General features: G+C 37.3%; 1 protein-coding gene across 1 annotated transcript; it reads left to right on the forward strand.

Moving 5' to 3' along the window:
- Window positions 1-160: 160 nt before the first annotated feature.
- Window positions 161-16068, forward strand: LOC117416201 (fibroblast growth factor-binding protein 2-like). Its single transcript, XM_034027280.3, has 5 exons — window positions 161-292; window positions 1038-1101; window positions 13543-13580; window positions 14264-14323; window positions 15033-16068. Exon 5 carries the CDS (start codon window positions 15141-15143, stop codon window positions 15786-15788), a length of 648 nt encoding a protein of 215 aa, XP_033883171.1. The 5' UTR covers window positions 161-292; window positions 1038-1101; window positions 13543-13580; window positions 14264-14323; window positions 15033-15140; the 3' UTR covers window positions 15789-16068.
- Window positions 16069-20418: the final 4350 nt, after the last annotated feature.

The raw sequence follows: 20418 nt of genomic DNA on the forward strand, positions 1-20418 counted from the left end.
TGTAATTGATTGATCACTTTCTAGTAGCTTCTCCATCCAGTTCACTTGTATGCTTTGTTGGGTATTGGCTAATAGAAAAATTGATAGATTTATGCACCTGAATATAAATAGCACACGTCGCTTGCAAACTGGCTGGGGGTTTGTGTCTGTATGTCCGTCTTGCAATGTGGTTTTGTTTGTGCAGGAGTGGGAACACGTGCAATGTTTGGAACGGAGAGTAACAGAGGGAAGTGAAATGAGCCTGTACATGGACTTTCCTGATAAGTATTTGGTGGGCTTACAGAAACCTATGGTATGGAAAGTAAAGAGAGTGTTTGCTATACCTGCACAGACAATGTGTCAAAAGTTTTGTGTTTTTATAATGGTTTGTTTTATTCTGTATTTTAAGCCTGGTTAACAAAACATAACTTTCCTTAATGCACTAAGCACTTTCTAAAAGTGCAATATTACAGTTTGCACTGTGGTGTTTAAAAATGACTGCTTTGATCAATCATGATTATAATGGAAAGTCTATAATTGACCACTTGTATATTGTAACAACCCGGACAATTGCATTGTTGCAGGACTTGTTGTCTGTCCCGTTTGTTTGTCTTGTTTATCTTTTATGTTACATGTATTGTAAGGAGAATGGGTCACACCCATATTATTATTATTTATTTCTTAGCAGACGCCCTTATCCAGGGCAACTTACAATTGTTACAAGATATCACATTATACATTATTTCACATTATACAGATATCACATTATTTTTACATACAATTACCCATTTATACAGTTGGGTTTTTACTGGAGCAATCTAGGTAAAGTACCTTGCTCAAGGGTACAACAGCAGTGTCCCCCACTGGGGATTGAACCCACAACCCTCCGGTCAAGAGTCCAGAGCCCTAACCACTACTCCACACTGCTGCCCTATGGTTCAATATAGACTGCTGGTAACTGGGTGCGACAGTGACTGGACAGGCATGTCCCCACAGAGTATGTCAAGGAGTAATGCTAATTTATAATAACTTTATTTTGTCCTCGCCCCTCTACACAGGTACTTTGGTTTTTCTCGCTGTTGACACTGACCCCCCAGGAAGACAACCAAGGACCATAACAAGGTAAATAAAATCTCAATGTTCTTCATTATTGCACTTAACACACTTATAATGATAATATAACAGTACATCACTATTCAGAACCTACACCATACAAATCACATAAACACCAATACATTCAAGCTCACATTAGTAACTGAGCTATTCTACTAATAGAACCAATAGCCCTGTAACCTAAAACATCTAATATAATACTCAGTTCGGGTTACCCAATATAGTTAAACTATTAGCAGCAAGTATTAATTTATAAAGTGCACAGTATAGACTACTAAACGTCTTATTTACACTTCAATAATACAGAGGGATACAAGGGGAATGCATTGCTCAATTAATAGGCATAAGAGGTGTAAACCAAACTCATTAACAGCATGTTAAGCAATAACAGCCTTTCAAGTAAATATCACTTGGCTCGTTAGCAGCATCCAAGGTAAGTATCAAAAACTCATTAGCAGCATGTTGAACAATAGCAGCGTAATCAATAACTCATTAACAACACAACCAGTAGCAGCATCCAGAATATATCAAAAAGACTTGTTAGCAGCACATTCAGCAAGTGTAATGTTCAAAACGAGTAGCCAAGCTGTTAACAATACATTAAGCAAGATTTCCCCAAAACTAGGCCCATCACGGGACCCCTTTAGAGAATGACCGTGGCAGTTCTTCAGACTCAGCCAAGCGTAATGTTCAGGGCCTGAGGTGGGCCTGGTCCTCTTCTCCTGCACACTCCCCCCAAAACTTGCAGGCACCCGTTAGAACCGAGGGGCTGGCTACTGTCTCCGTGAGCAAAGCTTCCAAATCCTTCCAGGTGTTCCACAAAACCTTCGGCCCGGGTACCTGCCGATACAGTTGCCACAAAATAGCAGAAAGATCTCTTTTAAAAGTAGCTCCAAACACAAAATCCCGTAACTGACAGGCACAGTAACCTGCGATTAATATTGCACTAATAAATTTGTGTTTACAAAAAAAACACTTTTTTTTCACCCAAGCTAAACCTGGTCACTTGTGACAAGTACAACTGCAGTATATATGTATATAATAGTCTCGCTAGTGTACAGAAGTATAGTGGTGAAAGCTGGACTATTAAATGCTTTGCATGTATCACTGATAGTTAATTGCAACATTTATCTTTCTGATTAAGTACTTTATTGAATGATAATGCCAGAGTTTTGTCCTGTGTTCGCTCTGTAGTATTGACTACTATTGTGTTTTTATTTGTGTATTCAATTCTGTGATTAATCCTGTAGACAACAGCGCTGGGTATTAGTTGTTTAATGATAAGAGTACTAAATAAATGTGTATTGCTGCTATTTGGATTGTGTTTTACACTTGAGTTTGAGTAATTAAAAGAGGTTTTCTTTTGGGTTTAGTATTTGATTGACTTGTTTGTCATTAAATGATTTGTAGTTTTATTCATTGTGCAGTACACGCTTTCTTTTAATTGATATTTATTTTTTAATTAGCATGCTATGTTTGAATGACTTCTGATTAAATATTAAAACAGGAACTTTTTACATGCAGATAAGTGAACATTTTCATAAAGCTTTCTATTGTTATTAGGACTAATTACAGGTCTACCCGTCTTGTTTGTTTTCTTATATTCTTTTCTCTAGTTTCTGGCTATCTCAAATACCAATACACAATGGGATAAGAATCTACTGCCCATTACCCCATTTCCTCTTCTCAAAAGATTCACTGAGCACACAGATAAATTAACCAAGACAGCTGGATTGAACTCTAATGACTTTGACCACAAATGTCGAGTGGTGATAGAGAAGCATAAATCTGGAAGCGCCCTTTGTATGGTAATTAGAGCTGAGGGATAGAGAGTTTGGCTGGGTGAGTAGCACTCGTGGGGGAAGGGAAATAAATTGGTGAATACTGGATCCAGTGTTATATGGATTCTAATAAATTGTGGGAAGCGAATAGCCGCATATGCTGGTATGTCTGTTCCAGATGGTGGTACAAGAGGCATATGTGTGTGTACAATTTGTTGCATTTGATTTGCATTTATTGATTAAATGGCTGAAATGAGTGGTCAAAGTATTTTAAAATGCATATGCTGTGGTCTGTGTTCTCAATTCTGGCTGGTGGTGAACTTTAGGTGGTGTGACTCCCCTGTGGAAGTATTACCGAACCTGTGAAAGCCTTTTCTTATTTAGTCAGTGTGCCCTGCTACGGTTAAAAGGTACAGTGCCTTGCGAAAGTATTCGGCCCCCTTGAACTTTGCGACCTTTTGCCACATTTCAGGCTTCAAACATAAAGATATGAAACTGTAATTTTTTGTGAAGAATCAACAACAAGTGGGACACAATCATGAAGTGGAACGAAATTTATTGGATATTTCAAACTTTTTTAACAAATAAAAAACTGAAAAATTGGCCGTGCAAAATTATTCAGCCCCCTTAAGTTAATACTTTGTAGCGCCACCTTTTGCTGCGATTACAGCTGTAAGTCGCTTGGGGTATGTCTCTATCAGTTTTGCACATCGAGAGACTGAAATTTTTGCCCATTCCTCCTTGCAAAACAGCTCGAGCTCAGTGAGGTTGGATGGAGAGCATTTGTGAACAGCAGTTTTCAGTTCTTTCCACAGATTCTCGATTGGATTCAGGTCTGGACTTTGACTTGGCCATTCTAACACCTGGATATGTTTATTTGTGAACCATTCCATTGTAGATTTTGCTTTATGTTTTGGATCATTGTCTTGTTGGAAGACAAATCTCCGTCCCAGTCTCAGGTCTTTTGCAGACTCCATCAGGTTTTCTTCCAGAATGGTCCTGTATTTGGCTCCATCCATCTTCCCATCAATTTTAACCATCTTCCCTGTCCCTGCTGAAGAAAAGCAGGCCCAAACCATGACGCTGCCACCACCATGTTTGACAGTGGGGATGGTGTGTTCAGGGTGATGAGCTGTGTTGCTTTTACGCCAAACATAACGTTTTGCATTGTTGCCAAAAAGTTCGATTTTGGTTTCATCTGACCAGAGCACCTTCTTCCACATGTTTGGTGTGTCTCCCAGGTGGCTTGTGGCAAACTGTAAATGACACTTTTTATGGATATCTTTAAGAAATGGCTTTCTTCTTGCCACTCTTCCATAAAGGCCAGATTTGTGCAGTATACGACTGATTGTTGTCCTATGGACAGAGTCTCCCACCTCAGCTGTAGATCTTTGCAGTTCATCCAGAGTGATCATGGGCCTCTTGGCTGCATCTCTGATCAGTCTTCTCCTTGTATGAGCTGAAAGTTTAGAGGGACGGCCAGGTCTTGGTAGATTTGCAGTGGTCTGATACTCCTTCCATTTCAATATTATCGCTTGCACAGTGCTCCTTGGGATGTTTGAAGCTTGGGAAATCTTTTTGTATCCAAATCCGGCTTTAAACTTCTCCACAACAGTATCTCGGACCTGCCTGGTGTGTTCCTTGTTCTTCATGATGCTCTCTGCGCTTTAAACAGACCTCTGAGACTATCACAGTGCAGGTGCATTTATACGGAGACTTGATTACACACAGGTGGATTCTATTTATCATCATTAGTCATTTAGGTCAACATTGGATCATTCAGAGATCCTCACTGAACTTCTGGAGAGAGTTTGCTGCACTGAAAGTAAAGGGGCTGAATAATTTTGCACGCCCAATTTTTCAGTTTTTTATTTGTTAAAAAAGTTTGAAATATCCAATAAATTTCGTTCCACTTCATGATTGTGTCCCACTTGTTGTTGATTCTTAACAAAAAATTAGTTTCATATCTTTATGTTTGAAGCCTGAAATGTGGCAAAAGGTCGCAAAGTTCAAGGGGGCCGAATACTTTCGCAAGGCACTGTATTTTATATTATTTTTTCTTGTTGTCTGTATGGGTAACTCCTGTTCTGGTGTAGTCGGCACTACTTTCATATAGATTGGGCGGCCATGGCATCTGCATACATAAAAAAAAAAAAATAATGTTTTGTAATCCCTGCCATATTGCAGCTGTATGAACTATTAATGGGCTGTACAAGTAATCATAGATCGTGATTGCAGTATCCTTGGGGATCAAAGATCATTCGGAGGAATGAGATTGCAAAGGCATTATTCATTTGTGATTACAGATAAGATATGCTGCTGAAGTGGGTAAGCAGCTCAGCAAGCCTGCTTTTGGAAATCAATATTTTAGTTGGCTACATTTGTTTTTCAGCTGCTGTTAGGACAGTTAAGCAAAGTGTCATATACCTCTGGCATGTCTGGCATTTCAGAAGCTTATAAATATTGAACACTACCTAAAAGTGGTTGAAGTTATACAATCTGAAGAAAATCAATCAATCAATCTTTATTTTATATAGTGCCTTTTTAGTGGACCACCATCACAAAGCACTTTACAAGATGCTGAAACAAAAGAGTATACAATAATTTTTTTTTTCTTTTTTTTTTCTTTTTTTTTTCTAATGTAATGATGTCATTGTTTCATGGGCATACTGAAGGCGGTATTAGCCAAAAAGTTTCTTTATTTGACTAAGTTTCTTGTAAGTTTTGAAAGATGTCAAGGATTTGGAAGGCAGAACTGTTTCATCCTGTATAAATACAAAATATTCCTCATTCTCCACATTTTAGCAAAAGTGTTTGTATGAAGGTGAAAGTTGTCATAATAGGAGGTGTTATTTTCATGACCGTATTTCCATTTAATTTATTAATAGAGTAATGTCACCTTGGCAATCTTTATGGGAGTATTTTAATAGATAAAAGCCTAGACTTTAATAGCTAAAAAACCTAGATATGCATTTCCATTTTACTACTGATAGACCTGTCATTTCCTGTTGATGTATTTGCATACTAAAATGTTATTTAAATAATAAAAAAAAGAAATGGAAAATGATGAATTTATAAAAGGAACACAGTATTGGCTTATTTGCTAAACAGAACGTTAGGCTACCTACCGTAACCCTGGTTCCCTGAAAGAGAAGACGACCACCAATATTACTTATGGGATATGGCTGCCTATTGGGTAGGTATTACTGAGCTCTTTATATCGGAGCTGCCGATAGGCCCCTTCCTTGGGATGACGCACTCGTTCCTGTCCACCGAGGGATTAAAACCGTCATACTGAGGAAGCCACCGCAAAACCCAAGCTTACAACCTCAAGGACCCTTGTGCCTAAAGAAGGCAAGAAAGGACCTACCACATTAAGGGGGTAGAACCTGGAGAAAGTATGCGGTGTAGCCCAGCTAGCCTCAGTACAGATATCAGACAGCGAGGCCCTGCTGAAGAGGACCCAAGATGTAGCTAACCCTCTAGTGGAATGTGAGGCTATCCTCCCAGGCAGGGGCAAGCCAGCACCATCATACGCAGTCGAGACTGTGTCTGCAATCCAATGCGACAGCCTCTGCTTTGAGAGGGGCTGTCCTATGGTCCGTATCCCGTAACAGTTCAATCTCTTATCCTTCTCCGAAGAAAACGGGGGTGGATAAGGGGACTCCAGTTCCACAGACTGCTTCATGTGGAAGGCGTGATCACCTTGGGGAGGAAGGCAGGGTTTGTACGCAATGACACCCTGCTGCCATCGTCCCAAATACGCATGCAGGAGCTGTGCACCGACAGGACTGAGTGCTTCATCCCAAGGAAGGGGCCTATCGGCAGCTTTGATATAAAGAGCTCAGTAACACTTGCCCAATAGGCAAGCATATCCCATAAATAATGTTGGTGGTCATCTTTGAATTGAAAGGGAACCGATTATACAGGTAGTTCTTTTGAATGCTCAGACAGGACTTTATGCATTTTTGTGTCAAGTGTTTGAAGGAAATGCAATATTACCGGGAACTGTTTTATTTGTATAACCTTTATTTACGGTATGGAGATTTACTTTTATATTATTTTTTCTTGGAAATGTTTTTGCCAGCACAACCCCATTTTTTAATGCTAAAACTTATCAAGGACAATTGAAAATTGGTCAAAATATTGCAAACAAGGGAAGCGTTTTCATTGAGAAAATACAAACCCACAGTAAAACCCTCAGTAAAAGTACTGTGTAGTGTTTGAAGATGTATGAAAACACAGGGTGAGATTGTGCTGAGGGACACTACACTTTGGAGGAATGGGTTCAAACAAAGGATGTAGGCCCAACTGATCTAAAAACGTTATATCACATAAATCGGTCATTTCAAATGACAAGTGATGATATAATTGGAAAGCTCTATACCAGTTGTCAATAAATGTGGTATTTTAGCACAATATCTTCTATAGTATTGTAGCGTTTCACGCAGTAGACAGAACAGAAGGAGACAACACGCTGCTTCCAGGTTCAAAGCTTTATTTAGGATCTCTTTCAGCACCATACAGAGCCCACTGCTCTAGCCACTTGCTCTGGACCGACCACAATGAGAGTGCAATGCCCCCTTTTATAACGTAGCCCCCCCTCCACTTTATGCTAATCGGGTGCCAGAGCGAACAGCTACCCCATTGGTCCCCAGCCGTACACCAGGACCAATGGGCACACACAACTAATAGCCAATGACAGGGACCAGGGCGCACCATGCGTGCAGGATAGCTCGCACAGCCACAGGGACAGAGCGAACCCACAACTACAGCTAATAGACGGGGGGAGAGGGACACAATACAACGGCATTAACAGCACAGACAGTAGAAACAAGAGGGAATACAGTATGCAAACACAATACACAGATCGCTACAGTATTGTGCAATTTGGTCCTCTGGATATTAGCAAGAAAAACAGTGGTTCATGTTCAATTATAATGTACAGTATAGACATAATTCCATACTAACAAAATTTCTTGTTCAGTACTTACTACTTGGATCAATCAGATGCATACAGGTTAGAGACTGAGAGTAATCAGACTCTTACTTCTGTAAAGACAAGTTACATATACTATATCTATGGCAGGCAACTGGAAATAAAGAGCAGCTCCTGAATTCATATTCAAAGCACATTAACAAAAAATAAAATACAAAAATACAGTATTATGAGTAATTGCAATAACATTCCAGTCAGAATGATGTTTGTGTTTTTCCATTCTCCCTGCCAAATGCTAATGCATTTATTTTAAGCCACAGTTGCCAAGCAGCATCCAAATCAGTGCTTCTCTTATTGGATGAAATGTAGCTTTTAAGATGCTGAAATAAATTGTGTTAAAAGTTGAAAATATTTTTAAGGCACATTTTATTACATAAAAGTGGACATTTGCTCAAATGTCAATACCAAATGATTGCTTCAGGCTTCACATTGATAAATCAATGATTTTATTAAGTGCTTTTGTGAAATGAAATGTTATTGATGTTTAATTTGCATTCAATATAAACTGAGAAGGAAGTTATTTTGCAGTAGCTCATACACTGTTACTTTTGACTAACACTTAAATGCTCTTATGAAGTACAGTATAGCCAGCATTATTTAACTATAATTGCAGTCAACATGTCATGAATGAATAGCTTGAGCATCAGGACAGAGACATCAGGCATCTTCCATGAGCACCCCAATGCCCGGATCTCAATCCAACTGACCATGCAGGGATGAATTTGAACAACGTATGCGTCATCACGATCCTTTGCCTTACCTCTCTACACCAATTGCGTGATATTTTAACAACAGTACATAATTACAACGCATACATAATTAGCTAATAACCATAATATTTCTGAACTCCTGCAGCATATACACATGAGTCTGTTTCTCTTGACTTACAAAAGGTTAAAAGTTATCTACCAAACCTGTTAACAGCTGACTATACAATACATATATAAGATTTCATTGTATTGCAATTACTTTTTATTACAGAGCATCATACAATTTACAATAAAACATTTTAACACTTAATTTAAACTAATTGCAGGCAAGTTTTTCCATATAAATTCCAATATGAAATATGGGTCGACCCAGTTACTCTTAAAGCCACCAAGACGGTTCATATTAGTTAAAGTATTTTGCTAGGTTGGTTCATAAGAATCATAATATATAATAACGGCCATTAATGATTACATTTTTTTTTTGCACAGTGGAGTTCCATACTTGTTTCAATAAAAGTAACGTTGGTGGCATGCAAACGTAAAAAATTCACTTACTTTACTAGCTTGCATCAAAGTCCACCCCATTGCTAGCGGCTACACCCTAAGATTTGACCACAGTATGAATTTAGGAAACGTGTATATATTTATTTTTGTTTGGAAACTTTTAGATCAATCTACGTGCGGGAGCAGGCATTTCACAGGCTGGCAATTGAGCCATAATGGCACCCATAAACAATTTACCCCTAATGGCGACAGAACAAAAAAGCCTGGTGCCAGAATTGGACATTGCTATTGCCAACCAATATGTCATTTCGGTGACATAGAGACAGCTGGCCATCCCCATGTATACAGTAGCAAAAGCTTACATGAGGGTAGTGTACTGGGCAGAGGCTGGGCTTGAATCGGAGACCATGCAAATCACAAGGTCTTAACTGCTATGCAAAAGAGCCAGGCTCTCCTGCTGGTGTTTCTAGTTTTTAAGCGATTCTTACTGACAGGGGTCAGAATCTGTAACCACAGCGCATCACGTGGCACTGCCCGTCACACTAGCCATCTATGTAAAAAAAAATGTTGTCTACAGGCAGTGTGGGAAAATGACGGAAACATCCGTGCTAGCAGTGTGTTTGGCAGCAATGTGCATATCCTCTTCAAAACTGTCAGAAATGATGTGGAAAAAATAAAGAGCACCAAAACCGTTTATTCCCAGCGTATTTCAAATTCAGTATAGTTGTGTGAGCTAACTGACAATGTTACTCATGAGAATGAAAACACATACATATACGCATAATATACAGTGAACATATACATAAACCATTTCTCTCAAAAAAGAACCCGCAGTGACTGACCTGAAAAAAGTATTTAAAAAAAAAGGCGGCCATAAATTGCACTTGTTAGATTGCACTTTGCTAATGAACTGCCAAAACAGGGGCAAGACTAGTGGCACTATATCACTGAGTATGGATGGTCAATGTGCAGACGTAAACAATGGCAGAGAATGGAAAAAACATAGTGCTGTCACAAACATGGTGTAATGTCAGCAAGTCAATGTTTTTGACAGCTCATTTGAATTCATATATGAGACGAATAAGTACACCTATCAACTACAGTCAAAGACACCATGACTATTTAGAGCTGTTAAGTACAAGCTAGCACTGATCAATCATTCAAGTCAATGAAATCAGACAAAATGAAAAGTTTGATCAAGAAGAAACCCAAGCAGAACCATAAGCAGACTCCAGAATTAAATGTGCTAAAAGTGAGCTGTGTGTTTTCTACAGGGAGATTGAAAATAGAATTCCAATGTACAACTAAAGCTAAAAGCCTATTTGTCAGCCGACCAGCATTTATCTACAGATTGACCTTAAAGAGACATTTTAACACACTGTATTTGAAAAACAATACGCTTCAAACACTTTGCTTTTCAATTGCTTTTTAAAATGTCAACCTTGAACACTGTGCTGAATTTATCTCAGCACAGATGCCCTTTTCTAAGCTAACAAAAATGATTTTTTTTTTTTTAAATTTAAAAAAATGCTCTTGATTGTCTGAGCCAAACCACATTTTTTGTATTTTTTAAAAATAAATAACTGGAAAATGAAACAGGAAAAAAACAGACCATTGTTAGTTTTCACACTTTAAATTAGAATATTTCATGCTAGGATATCTGCTCTCAGAACTGCAACTGCAGATCTAATCATTGGCATCCCTAATGGAATTAACTACCTAAATAACGTAAACTTCTACAATAAGGTAGGTTATTCTTTCTGATTCAAATGTGTTTTGACATGTATTTTAATGGGTATGTGGTGCTTTAACAATACACTATGGAATCAAACACTAGTACTACACAGTAGCATACTCTTTCTATGCAGGGTTATGTAGTATTTTGGTTGAGAACTATTAATGCACTTGTCATCTTAATGGGACAATTCATAGATAAGTTATAACTATAGAATCTATAGTTTAAGTACCCATAGGAGTACTGTATACTACTGTACAAGCATCGTATATGATTTGCCTGCTGTTTTTTTTGTTTTATTTTGTTTTTACCCTTGTGAGAATTTATTGACCTCCTTATTTAACTTCACTTTCAATCAGTCTTTATTTTATATAGCGCCTTTCATAGTGGACCACCATCACAAAACACTTTACAAGATGCAGTAACAAGAAGAAAATCCATAATATTTAAATACAGAGAAATGCATAATACATGATATACAGTAAAAAAAATGCATAATACACTAAATACAAGAATACAATATGGCTAAAATGTGTCTGTGTTAGAGCAGGATTTGGGGTGAGGGTATTAAGATCTAAAACTGTTTAAATCCTTAATAGCAACTCAAAATACAACCAATAACAATGAAATCTGGATTTGTGACTATAGAGCCTGTAATGGTAATGGGACTCAAAAGCTCTGTTTCACAACACTATTGGCCAAACCTGACACATGTAAAATAAATTAGAAAATTAACACTTTTAAGTAAGACCACTAGGTGTCTCAGTGAACAAACAGTCACCCAGTGAAGCTTGAGATAATATTATTGTAGTTGGATGTAGACTGATAACATTTTCAGATTTACAAAAGCAACTAAATATTGTTTCCCAAGAATATATTTTCTAGTTTAGAAAATTGCAGAGGACCATAAAAATGTGATGCCAATGTAGCTGTATAATCTCTGATTGGTTCTAAACCATTAAGATCTATTTAATTTCAGCTACTGTATGAGATGCTTAAAGAAAAAAGAGCTTAAAACACCTGTGCTTTCCTTTTTTGTGATGCATGCAATCATTTGGAGTGGCTACTCCAATACTGAGAATTTTAAAACGATTGTGAGCTCAGTTCACTGTTGGCATTGGGATGTAACTTGTCATAATATGTCATTATATGTGTGGGCTTAATGTCTCAATGGATTACAATGAAGTTGTCTCACTAAATTACATGTATTACATTGTCTAAGCATTATTTGAATTAATGCAGCACAGCAACTGGTTGTGGCAGTGTTCAACAATCCATTAGTTTTGTTATAAATACATAAATGACACGGATATAATTTTGAGAAGCTGGTTCTCATTTCATATAGTTTCACTCAATTGAAATGAATGGGCTTAGAACTTTTTTCAGTAGCATTATTTTCTACGGCACCAATAGGGAGTTTGATGGTGTTCAAGCTTTTAGGTGTTTTGACAGCATCAAATGAGGTCTAATCTAACCAATGCAGACAGCTACATCAAACACAGGGCCTATAGCTGCAAAACCAATTACTCCTGTGGCACAGACACAGTACACTGATCAAGTGGGTTATTTGGGAACATAGTGTACATGTTGAATCGGTTATAGACGCTTGTTTAATTTACTTTTTTATTTGTAATCACGATATTCTATACCACAGTGAATTACATGGTGGTAAATATCATTTTAAAGTGACAAAGATTGAGTTTTTTCTATAAAATGTGGGGTGCAGTGTTCTCAAAAGGTACAGAACTGAGGATTTAGTTCTTCTGTATACATCTAAAAAAAAGATATGGCAAAACTGGTCAAATGTGAAATACCTGCCATAATACTGTCACTATGGGTATGCAGGAGAGAACTGATTCGACGTGACAAGTCTTTCTCAATAATTACTAGGTCTAATTACTGCAAGTGATTCTGCAGAATGGTCCAGAGTCCCTTTTTTAGACTTTTCCTTGCGATACATCAGGAACTGGATAAGGAAGAACCATCCAACTTAACCATTAGTCTTCTATCAGTCTGTCAGATCTACTCTGACTTCAAACGCTCAATCGTCAAACTTAAAAGAAAATTAGTCAAGTAGATGCCCTCAACAGTGTTTATAGTACAACAAAAATTGGTACGTTGACACAACCATGTGAAGGTACTGGAGTTTCTCCATGCTGATAGATAATCTAACCCAGAGAAGATGTAGTTCAGCTGCTGTTTCAAACCTCTTTGTTTCCACGTTATCAGAACAGTGCTACACATGGCAACGATGATGGAGGTATCCGTTACTTGGAATTAAGCGTGCCAGGAACTTTTCTGAGACCACCGGAGCGCAATTGGCACAGACCTGGAAAGAGCAATCAGGCGGAAAAATATATACCAGGATCGAAAGAACTCCACACGTTTCTTTTAAAAAACAATAATATAATAATAATGCACCTCTCTATCTTAGTATAATCATTTTATACAATTCAATACTGAAAGCCTGTATTTTAATGAAGAGATGGGGCTGCACTTTTAAACTGAATCTAGATAATGGATTATAGTTTAGTGTGATCTTGTGATTGATTCCTCACAGAAAGGAACACATCCCAGGGTGTCAGCTTCAACAACATTACTGGGGAGTTGGTTCCAGACCCTCACAATTCTCTGTGCAAAAAAGTGTCTCCTATTTTCTGTTCTGAATGCCCATTTATCTAATCTCCATTTGTGACCCCTGGTCCTTGTTTCTTTTTTCAGGTCAAAGTACTTGTGACAAAATGAAGATGACAAGCACGGTAAGAGCATTGGTTTGAGATAAACTTTATTCAACTCTATTTAGGATTTCCTTTAAACATATGCAAATGTGTTACTCCTGTATGTTAGTCTACATACTTTGCCATACCATTTTATTTGATAAACTCTATAAAACTGGAATAAATATACAAATATTAAAAATGTAATGGGAAAAATAAAGGATAAAGGGCCTACTGACAAAACGTTTAACTCATGCTCATACCTAACCACTTTGAAAGAGCGCTTCAAGTTCGTTTTGTTTGAAAGACTCAAAGTTAACGGCCGCAAGTAGCATTTAATTGTGGCAGTAAAGGTTTTGTGAAGACAATATTATAGTGTAGCTTATGAGTTTAAGATAATATGCATTATGCAAACAAACTTGATAAAATATGGAAAACAATAAAGAATGATTGTGTTCAGTAACTTAAAGTTTAAGATCAAATAACCATAATACCACAGAAATGTATTAGTTTCTACAAAGTTTATGAAGCAAGTTAAATATGTTTTGTACTGGCTGAGGGAGGCTTAATAAGAATGGCGTGTGACGCTCTGTCATTCCATTTAAATTATGCTTTCTTTGGCTGCTGTGTGAAGTATGTTTTTGGGGAGGGGCATTGATTTGGGGAGGGCTCTGCAGCCCCATTGATAACGCACTTTCCCTGACTGCTCCCCCTTCTTAAACAAGCTCATCCAGTCCAGTTTCTCACACTGCACTCCAGGGACAACCCATCTCACTCTCTGAATGGTAAGTTGAACAAAATAAACCATATACTAAACAGTGCTGCTGCTGCTTCTGTACCAGCGCTTACTGAAACAAGCAAAGCATTTTTAATTTAACTTTTCTTTTAATATAAAGGGGCTGTGTCTGACACCAGCTGCTCCAAAGTTGCTTACTGTGAAGGGAGGGAAAAAAAGTTTTTTTGAAGGACTAATTCTTGCCACTGAGGATAAACCGCCAATAACTGAGTAGATTCAGGAAAAAATATTTTGAAACAGAATGCTGAAAACTGGTTAATGTGGTTAAGTCTCTTGCATTGATAGACAAACAGGACACATTATAGTTTTGAAAGTTTTTAGAAGCCCCAGTGCTGAGAAGAAACAGGCCATTTTAATAAATGTGATTGCAATATACCAGTAGTCCACACAGTTCCATTCAATTAAGCACTGCTAATGTTTTCATAGTTCCATAATTGCACTAATTATCACAAATATTAGAACAGCGCAACTATGCATTTTGTAATTCAGAAATATAAAATGTATTAAGTCCAGCTGCTGTTGTTTAAAAATGCAAATTGAACTATACTTACAATGTTTAATTACTGGCTTCTTTGTTTAGAGTAATTGCAATTATACTTAAATTTGTTATGTTCTGCGTGAAATATGCAAAGAATGCTAGGTCAGCGTGAACTGTTAAACTAACAATTGTATCTCTGCCTCTGCTCTTTCTTTCCAAGGTTCTTTGAATGCTGAGCGGTCCTCTTGTCTTCCCCCACGCTGGGACCAATTACTAAAGCTTGGCCGCACTTGATTACGAAATCCATAAGCGACAGCCACCCTATGAGATGAGGCTGCTTTGCATCTTGGTTTTAATTCTTTGCCTTTATGGCCCACAAGGGGCTGAGGGCAAAAAGGAGAATGGAAACAAGCAGCAGGACAAGAAGGGCAAAAACAAATCCATCCCCAGCTCGGGGGAGCTTATAACCAAGGACAACCACAGGTGTACCTGGGAGACCTCTGGAGAAGGAGAAGTCAGCCTCCTGCTTAACTGTATCGAGGAAGACAAAACCTACTGGTGCAGGTTCACTGGCCAGCCAGAGCTTTGCTCCAATTACAACAGCAAGTCCAGTGTGTACTGGAAGCAAGTGGTGGGGAAGGTTAAGAAGAAGAAGAATGCCTGTGAGGGGGACAGAGTCCTTAAAACACGTATTTGTAAAAAGGGCCCAGCAGAGTCCCACATGAAGCTCTCAGAAAAGAGTGGTCCAGCAGGGCAGGCTCCTGAAAAGGGCAAAGGGAAAGGCGGCAGAAAAAAGGACGCAGGCCCTGAGTCAAGTGACAAGAAGAAAGAGAAGAAACCCCAGGAACTGGAGAAGGATGATTTCGGGGAGGTGAATGATGGAAACTCAGAGTCTGAGATGGAGCCAGTAGAAAACTACTGTGACGATAACTGGCATTCAGTCTGTTCGTTTTTTGTCAAATTCTTTGATGGCTAAAACAAACCTGAACACTTATACCAACTCTCCCACTTGTGCTTACTCTCTTTTCTTTGTCTTTGCTAAGTAAGAATGATTCTTGAATTTTTTTTACATAATTACCAGAATTTGATTTATTTTTGTTTCGACTGTTTCCTAATCAACTGATATATTTACCTCACGTGAATTTTTAATTCTTCTTTTATTGTTTCTTCTCTCAGAATTGTGCCTAACCTTGCTTGTTTGTAAATGATTGATAATCAGAATTGTTGTATGTATCAATAAACATCAATTTACAATATAGCATGTGTTTGGGCTCATTAATAATTAATAATGCCCACCTGTATTGTTGCCTCACAGCCCTAATAGGGTATTTATACACTACCCCGAACTGGAATTATTGGAGAGAAGGGTAGGCATTTAATATACTATTAAGCTCATACTTATTTTATTAACATGACATTGTGCTTTACAGATACAAATTATCCACAACATCCACAATTGAGTTAAAACAATAATAACTCAACTAGTAAAATATTTTGGCTAATGCCTTCTTAACATTAAATTGTTTCTCATAGTATGTCCTCAAATAACTATTTTTAGCTTTACTATAGGCGTGAAAACATGGTTAGAAATGAATTACCTTCCCCTATATATATATATATATATATATATATATATATATATATTCATTCAGTGCATGTCTTTGTGGTATACTCTATAATAGGTATAATATTGTGAAATGTACTATTCAAACCTACTGCTGGTACCCCAAGTCAAAAACATATTTTATCAGATACACATGTTTACAAAATATACTAAGAGATGCTGTGAGATGCTCATCCAAAGTTTCCCACTAGTATACAAGATACCTCCTGAACTTTGCAGAATGAAGGAAATCTACTGGATAAGCTCCTGAGAATGCCCCTGTGGTAAAGCATAAATAAAAAGATTGGGGAATTGCAACAATTGTTTAATAATTTGTATCCTTAGATATTGAAAACCAAAGATAGTAATTCCCTGGGTGGGTGATAAAAAGTGCAATTAGAGATGGTCTTATTTAGAATTTGAACTTTATGCAGTAGCAGTTTTTTGTGTCCTGACTGCAGGATTAGAAAGCCCCTTTGCAACAGAATTTATTTGAGCATGGGGTTTGCAGATGAACTGTTATTAAATCTCTATAAAGCTTTGATGTAATGTAACATTACAAGCATTGCAAGATTATTGTTCATATTTTGAGCTGCTACCTCAACGATGGTTTTTGACAGTTTAAATAAAGGAGTAGATTAATATTACAATCAACCATAGCTATGCTACCTTTAATTATATTCCAAATGTTTCAGCAAATTGCATCACGGGATGATTTTGCAGGTCCTGAAGTTGATTGTTGATTTTCAATTGCCTCTTTTATACTGCAATCAGTGTTAAGGTAAAGCCAGGGAAGCAGCACAAAGGATTGCAGGGCAAGATGTCAAGGTGGAATGTGTGATTCCTAGACAAAGCTAACGCAAGTTTTAAATGAGTTCTCTGGGGAGTAGACTGGTCTTTTAATAAGGTAAGGTATACTTGGTTATAAAGAAAAAAAAAACATTGAAAACTCAGTATGTGAACTTAGGATCATTAACATTAACATTTAACTTTAACATTTGTTGCACTTAAAATATAGGAAGACTGTCTAGATAGGTACATAATGTAGATACCAAAGAAAAATATTCCAGTTAATTGGAAATAATATAAAGATAAAATATCACAAATCCTTTTCCCCATAATGTTAAACCAAACTTGTTTCCCTTTTGAATTAGTACATTCCCAGCATGCCCTTATAAAGGGTTGAGATGAATTTCCATAGCTTCAGTATAGGTCTTGTCTCATCAATCTAACCGACAGAAGAGGCTAGAAAATGATTGCATTAGGTGATCTTTGAGATTAGATGCATATATTTGAACAGGACATTTGTCTTATGTGAAACATACAGGCATACATCAGACATTATGATAAATGATATATCGTGTAAATGTATATCTTTGTAATGTTTTTTCCAAAAATAAGAATACTTTCAGTAAGTACAGAAATGTATTTGCTTTGGTCTTTATGCTAAGTGTATTTGAGTAAAAGTTAATCAAGAAGAAAAAAGTAACTGCCGAACTGAAAACTATTTTTATAATTAGCTACGTTTCGGCATGGTATCTATCTCAAGAAGGCGGAAACGTTGTAGCTAATTGTTAAAATAGCGACTTTTCAATGGACCTGCAGTTCTTGCAATGTCTGTACAGCACATAAATAAAACAAGTACTGTATCCATAGTGTATTATTTATAATGTGTCTGGAATCCCGGGACGGTATTTCTTTAGTGTTTGAACACACACAGTTAGATAGATAAAGCTTTATTTTAAAGCAACATATTTCAACTCTGAAAGTAAATAATTAGTAGATGTTGTTAACAGTAAACAATTATCAGCGTTAACCATAATGAAATACAAATCTTTATCTACTTTTACCAGAGAGGTTTGGAGACTGTGGGCAGTAACCTGTTAAAACTTTAAATAAAAATAAATTGAAAACGTTACCGGCAAGGTCTGTGGACTGAGTCACACAGTACAGGCTGGCAGCAAAGGGATTTAAGGGTTTTTTTGTATTCTTATTACTCTGCATAAAAATCCCCAAAGGTTGTGAAGAATGACTTAATTCATAAAACCTTTTTCTTTTTTTTCATCTAAATGGTTTAACCTTTCAGTTTTCATTTATATTGTATCACAGTTGATGGGATTCTGACCCATAATTTACTGTATGTGTTGTAAACACAGACTTTCATAAACATAATAGCATACAAAAAGCACTTTATTTAAAACACACTGAAAAAAACTAAACTGTATTTTCTTGTTACACTATAAGGAGGGTATTTGTATTTTACAATGTGACCGGGAAGAAGCCTTAAAAAGGAGGCTACCACTTGGATTTCTCATGAGGAAAAAGTTAGAGAGTGCCATAGAGTGCTAGTAAACTTAATGTGTGTATTAAGACCCAGACAGTGCCAGTATTATTTATTTATTTATTTTGCCAGTACACCCAGGACCGTAAAATATCACAATTTATGTGTTGGGTCTTTCACAATGAGGAAAAACCTCCTGTATTCCAAAAACATGCATGTTTATATTCCAATATTCTGCATGTTATCATTTAGGATTCTGTGGTACAATAGTAAGTGTACAGTCTCACAGTTCTACTTTGGTTTCAGATATAGCATAATAAGACTTGAAAAAGACTTACCTCAGAATTTATGATAGAGTTTTTAAAGTCAAGAATTAGTTTTAGTTTAATTTGCAACTAGGCATTGTTTCATGTATTTATTAAATGTGTATTTCAGCAAGACTGCAGGCATGAAGAAAATAGTTGCCTGGCTGCTAACTCTAATTATTATTGGTCTGCTCATTTTTGCACCATTTAAAAGAGGCTAATGCTATTTGAAAGGGATGACCACTTTCTGTATGGTATAACACTTCTTATAAATTAATTAACTGTCTTCCTCTATGGTTATTTATTGTTGAAATGTAATAAAAACTGGTTGTTTGTTATGCTTTAGGACTGACAAACTCATTGTGCGAGTTAGGTCCATGCATCCCCAGAGTGGGTTTTGCTACACTGCCTGACAATGTGCCTTATACCCTGTCATGGAGACCTCTCTCTTAGAGGGTGAGAGGGGTCACTGCACTGTATCTCTCAATATCTGATCTTTGGCCTTTTTGAGAGACTACCAGCAACAGTGGTGACCAGTGGCAACTGTCATAGGTCTTATAGAAATGTACAGGACATTTCCATCCAGAGAATCCTACATTATAACACCAGAGAGGAGAGATATTTTGTCCCATGGTCATAAGCTTCAGGGGAAAGGCTGAGCCACCCAGCCTCTACAAACCACAGCCTTTATTTACAGAGTCGCCATGCCATCCCCCATTGTTCAAGAGATTCCCACATTTGAGGCCCCAGCAATCACACCATTGAGTCTCTGTATGTCCCAGTGCCGCCTACTAGTGCAGCACGCCTTTCAAAGGCTCTTACAAGATTGTTGTGGATGTCTACTGCATTTTTTTTCAATCTGGTCCTTTGATTTTCATGCTCATTGAGCTTTGTATCCACATCCTCGGGTATCTAAGGTCTAGGTGGCAACAACGCATGACAAGAATGCAGTCCCAACCTCACTTTCTCATTACCAACACACTGTCGTGGTTTATATGAATAGAGATAGAAGAAAGTAATTGTAAGATATTGTCTAAGTTCTCTACCCAAAAAAACTAACTAGCATACCATAGACATGAAAACCAACATCCTCAACAACAGTTATTTACATTAAAGTCTTTGGCAAATGTTTAAACAAGTTGTCAGTGTATTCATGTTGCATTTACATTTGAGCCAAACCCAAGTTTGGATCGTTTGTCATTTATCGAGAGTCAAAAGATTGGTAAGGCTTTATTTTTAATACTTTAATTTGGGATGTGCAGATATTTCAAATCCAATGCTACAGGTTGAACATTGCTGCTGCCACCTCTTCTCTTCCTGGGCTTTGTACTAACTTCAGGATATGTGATGTGGCACTACTAAGCAGCAGTGTCTATACTTGATGGGCTACTAATAAGGTGCATTTTATATGTATCTA

The sequence above is a fragment of the Acipenser ruthenus genome, chromosome 7 (assembly GCF_902713425.1).
Source record: "Acipenser ruthenus chromosome 7, fAciRut3.2 maternal haplotype, whole genome shotgun sequence".
NCBI lineage: Eukaryota > Metazoa > Chordata > Actinopteri > Acipenseriformes > Acipenseridae > Acipenser > Acipenser ruthenus.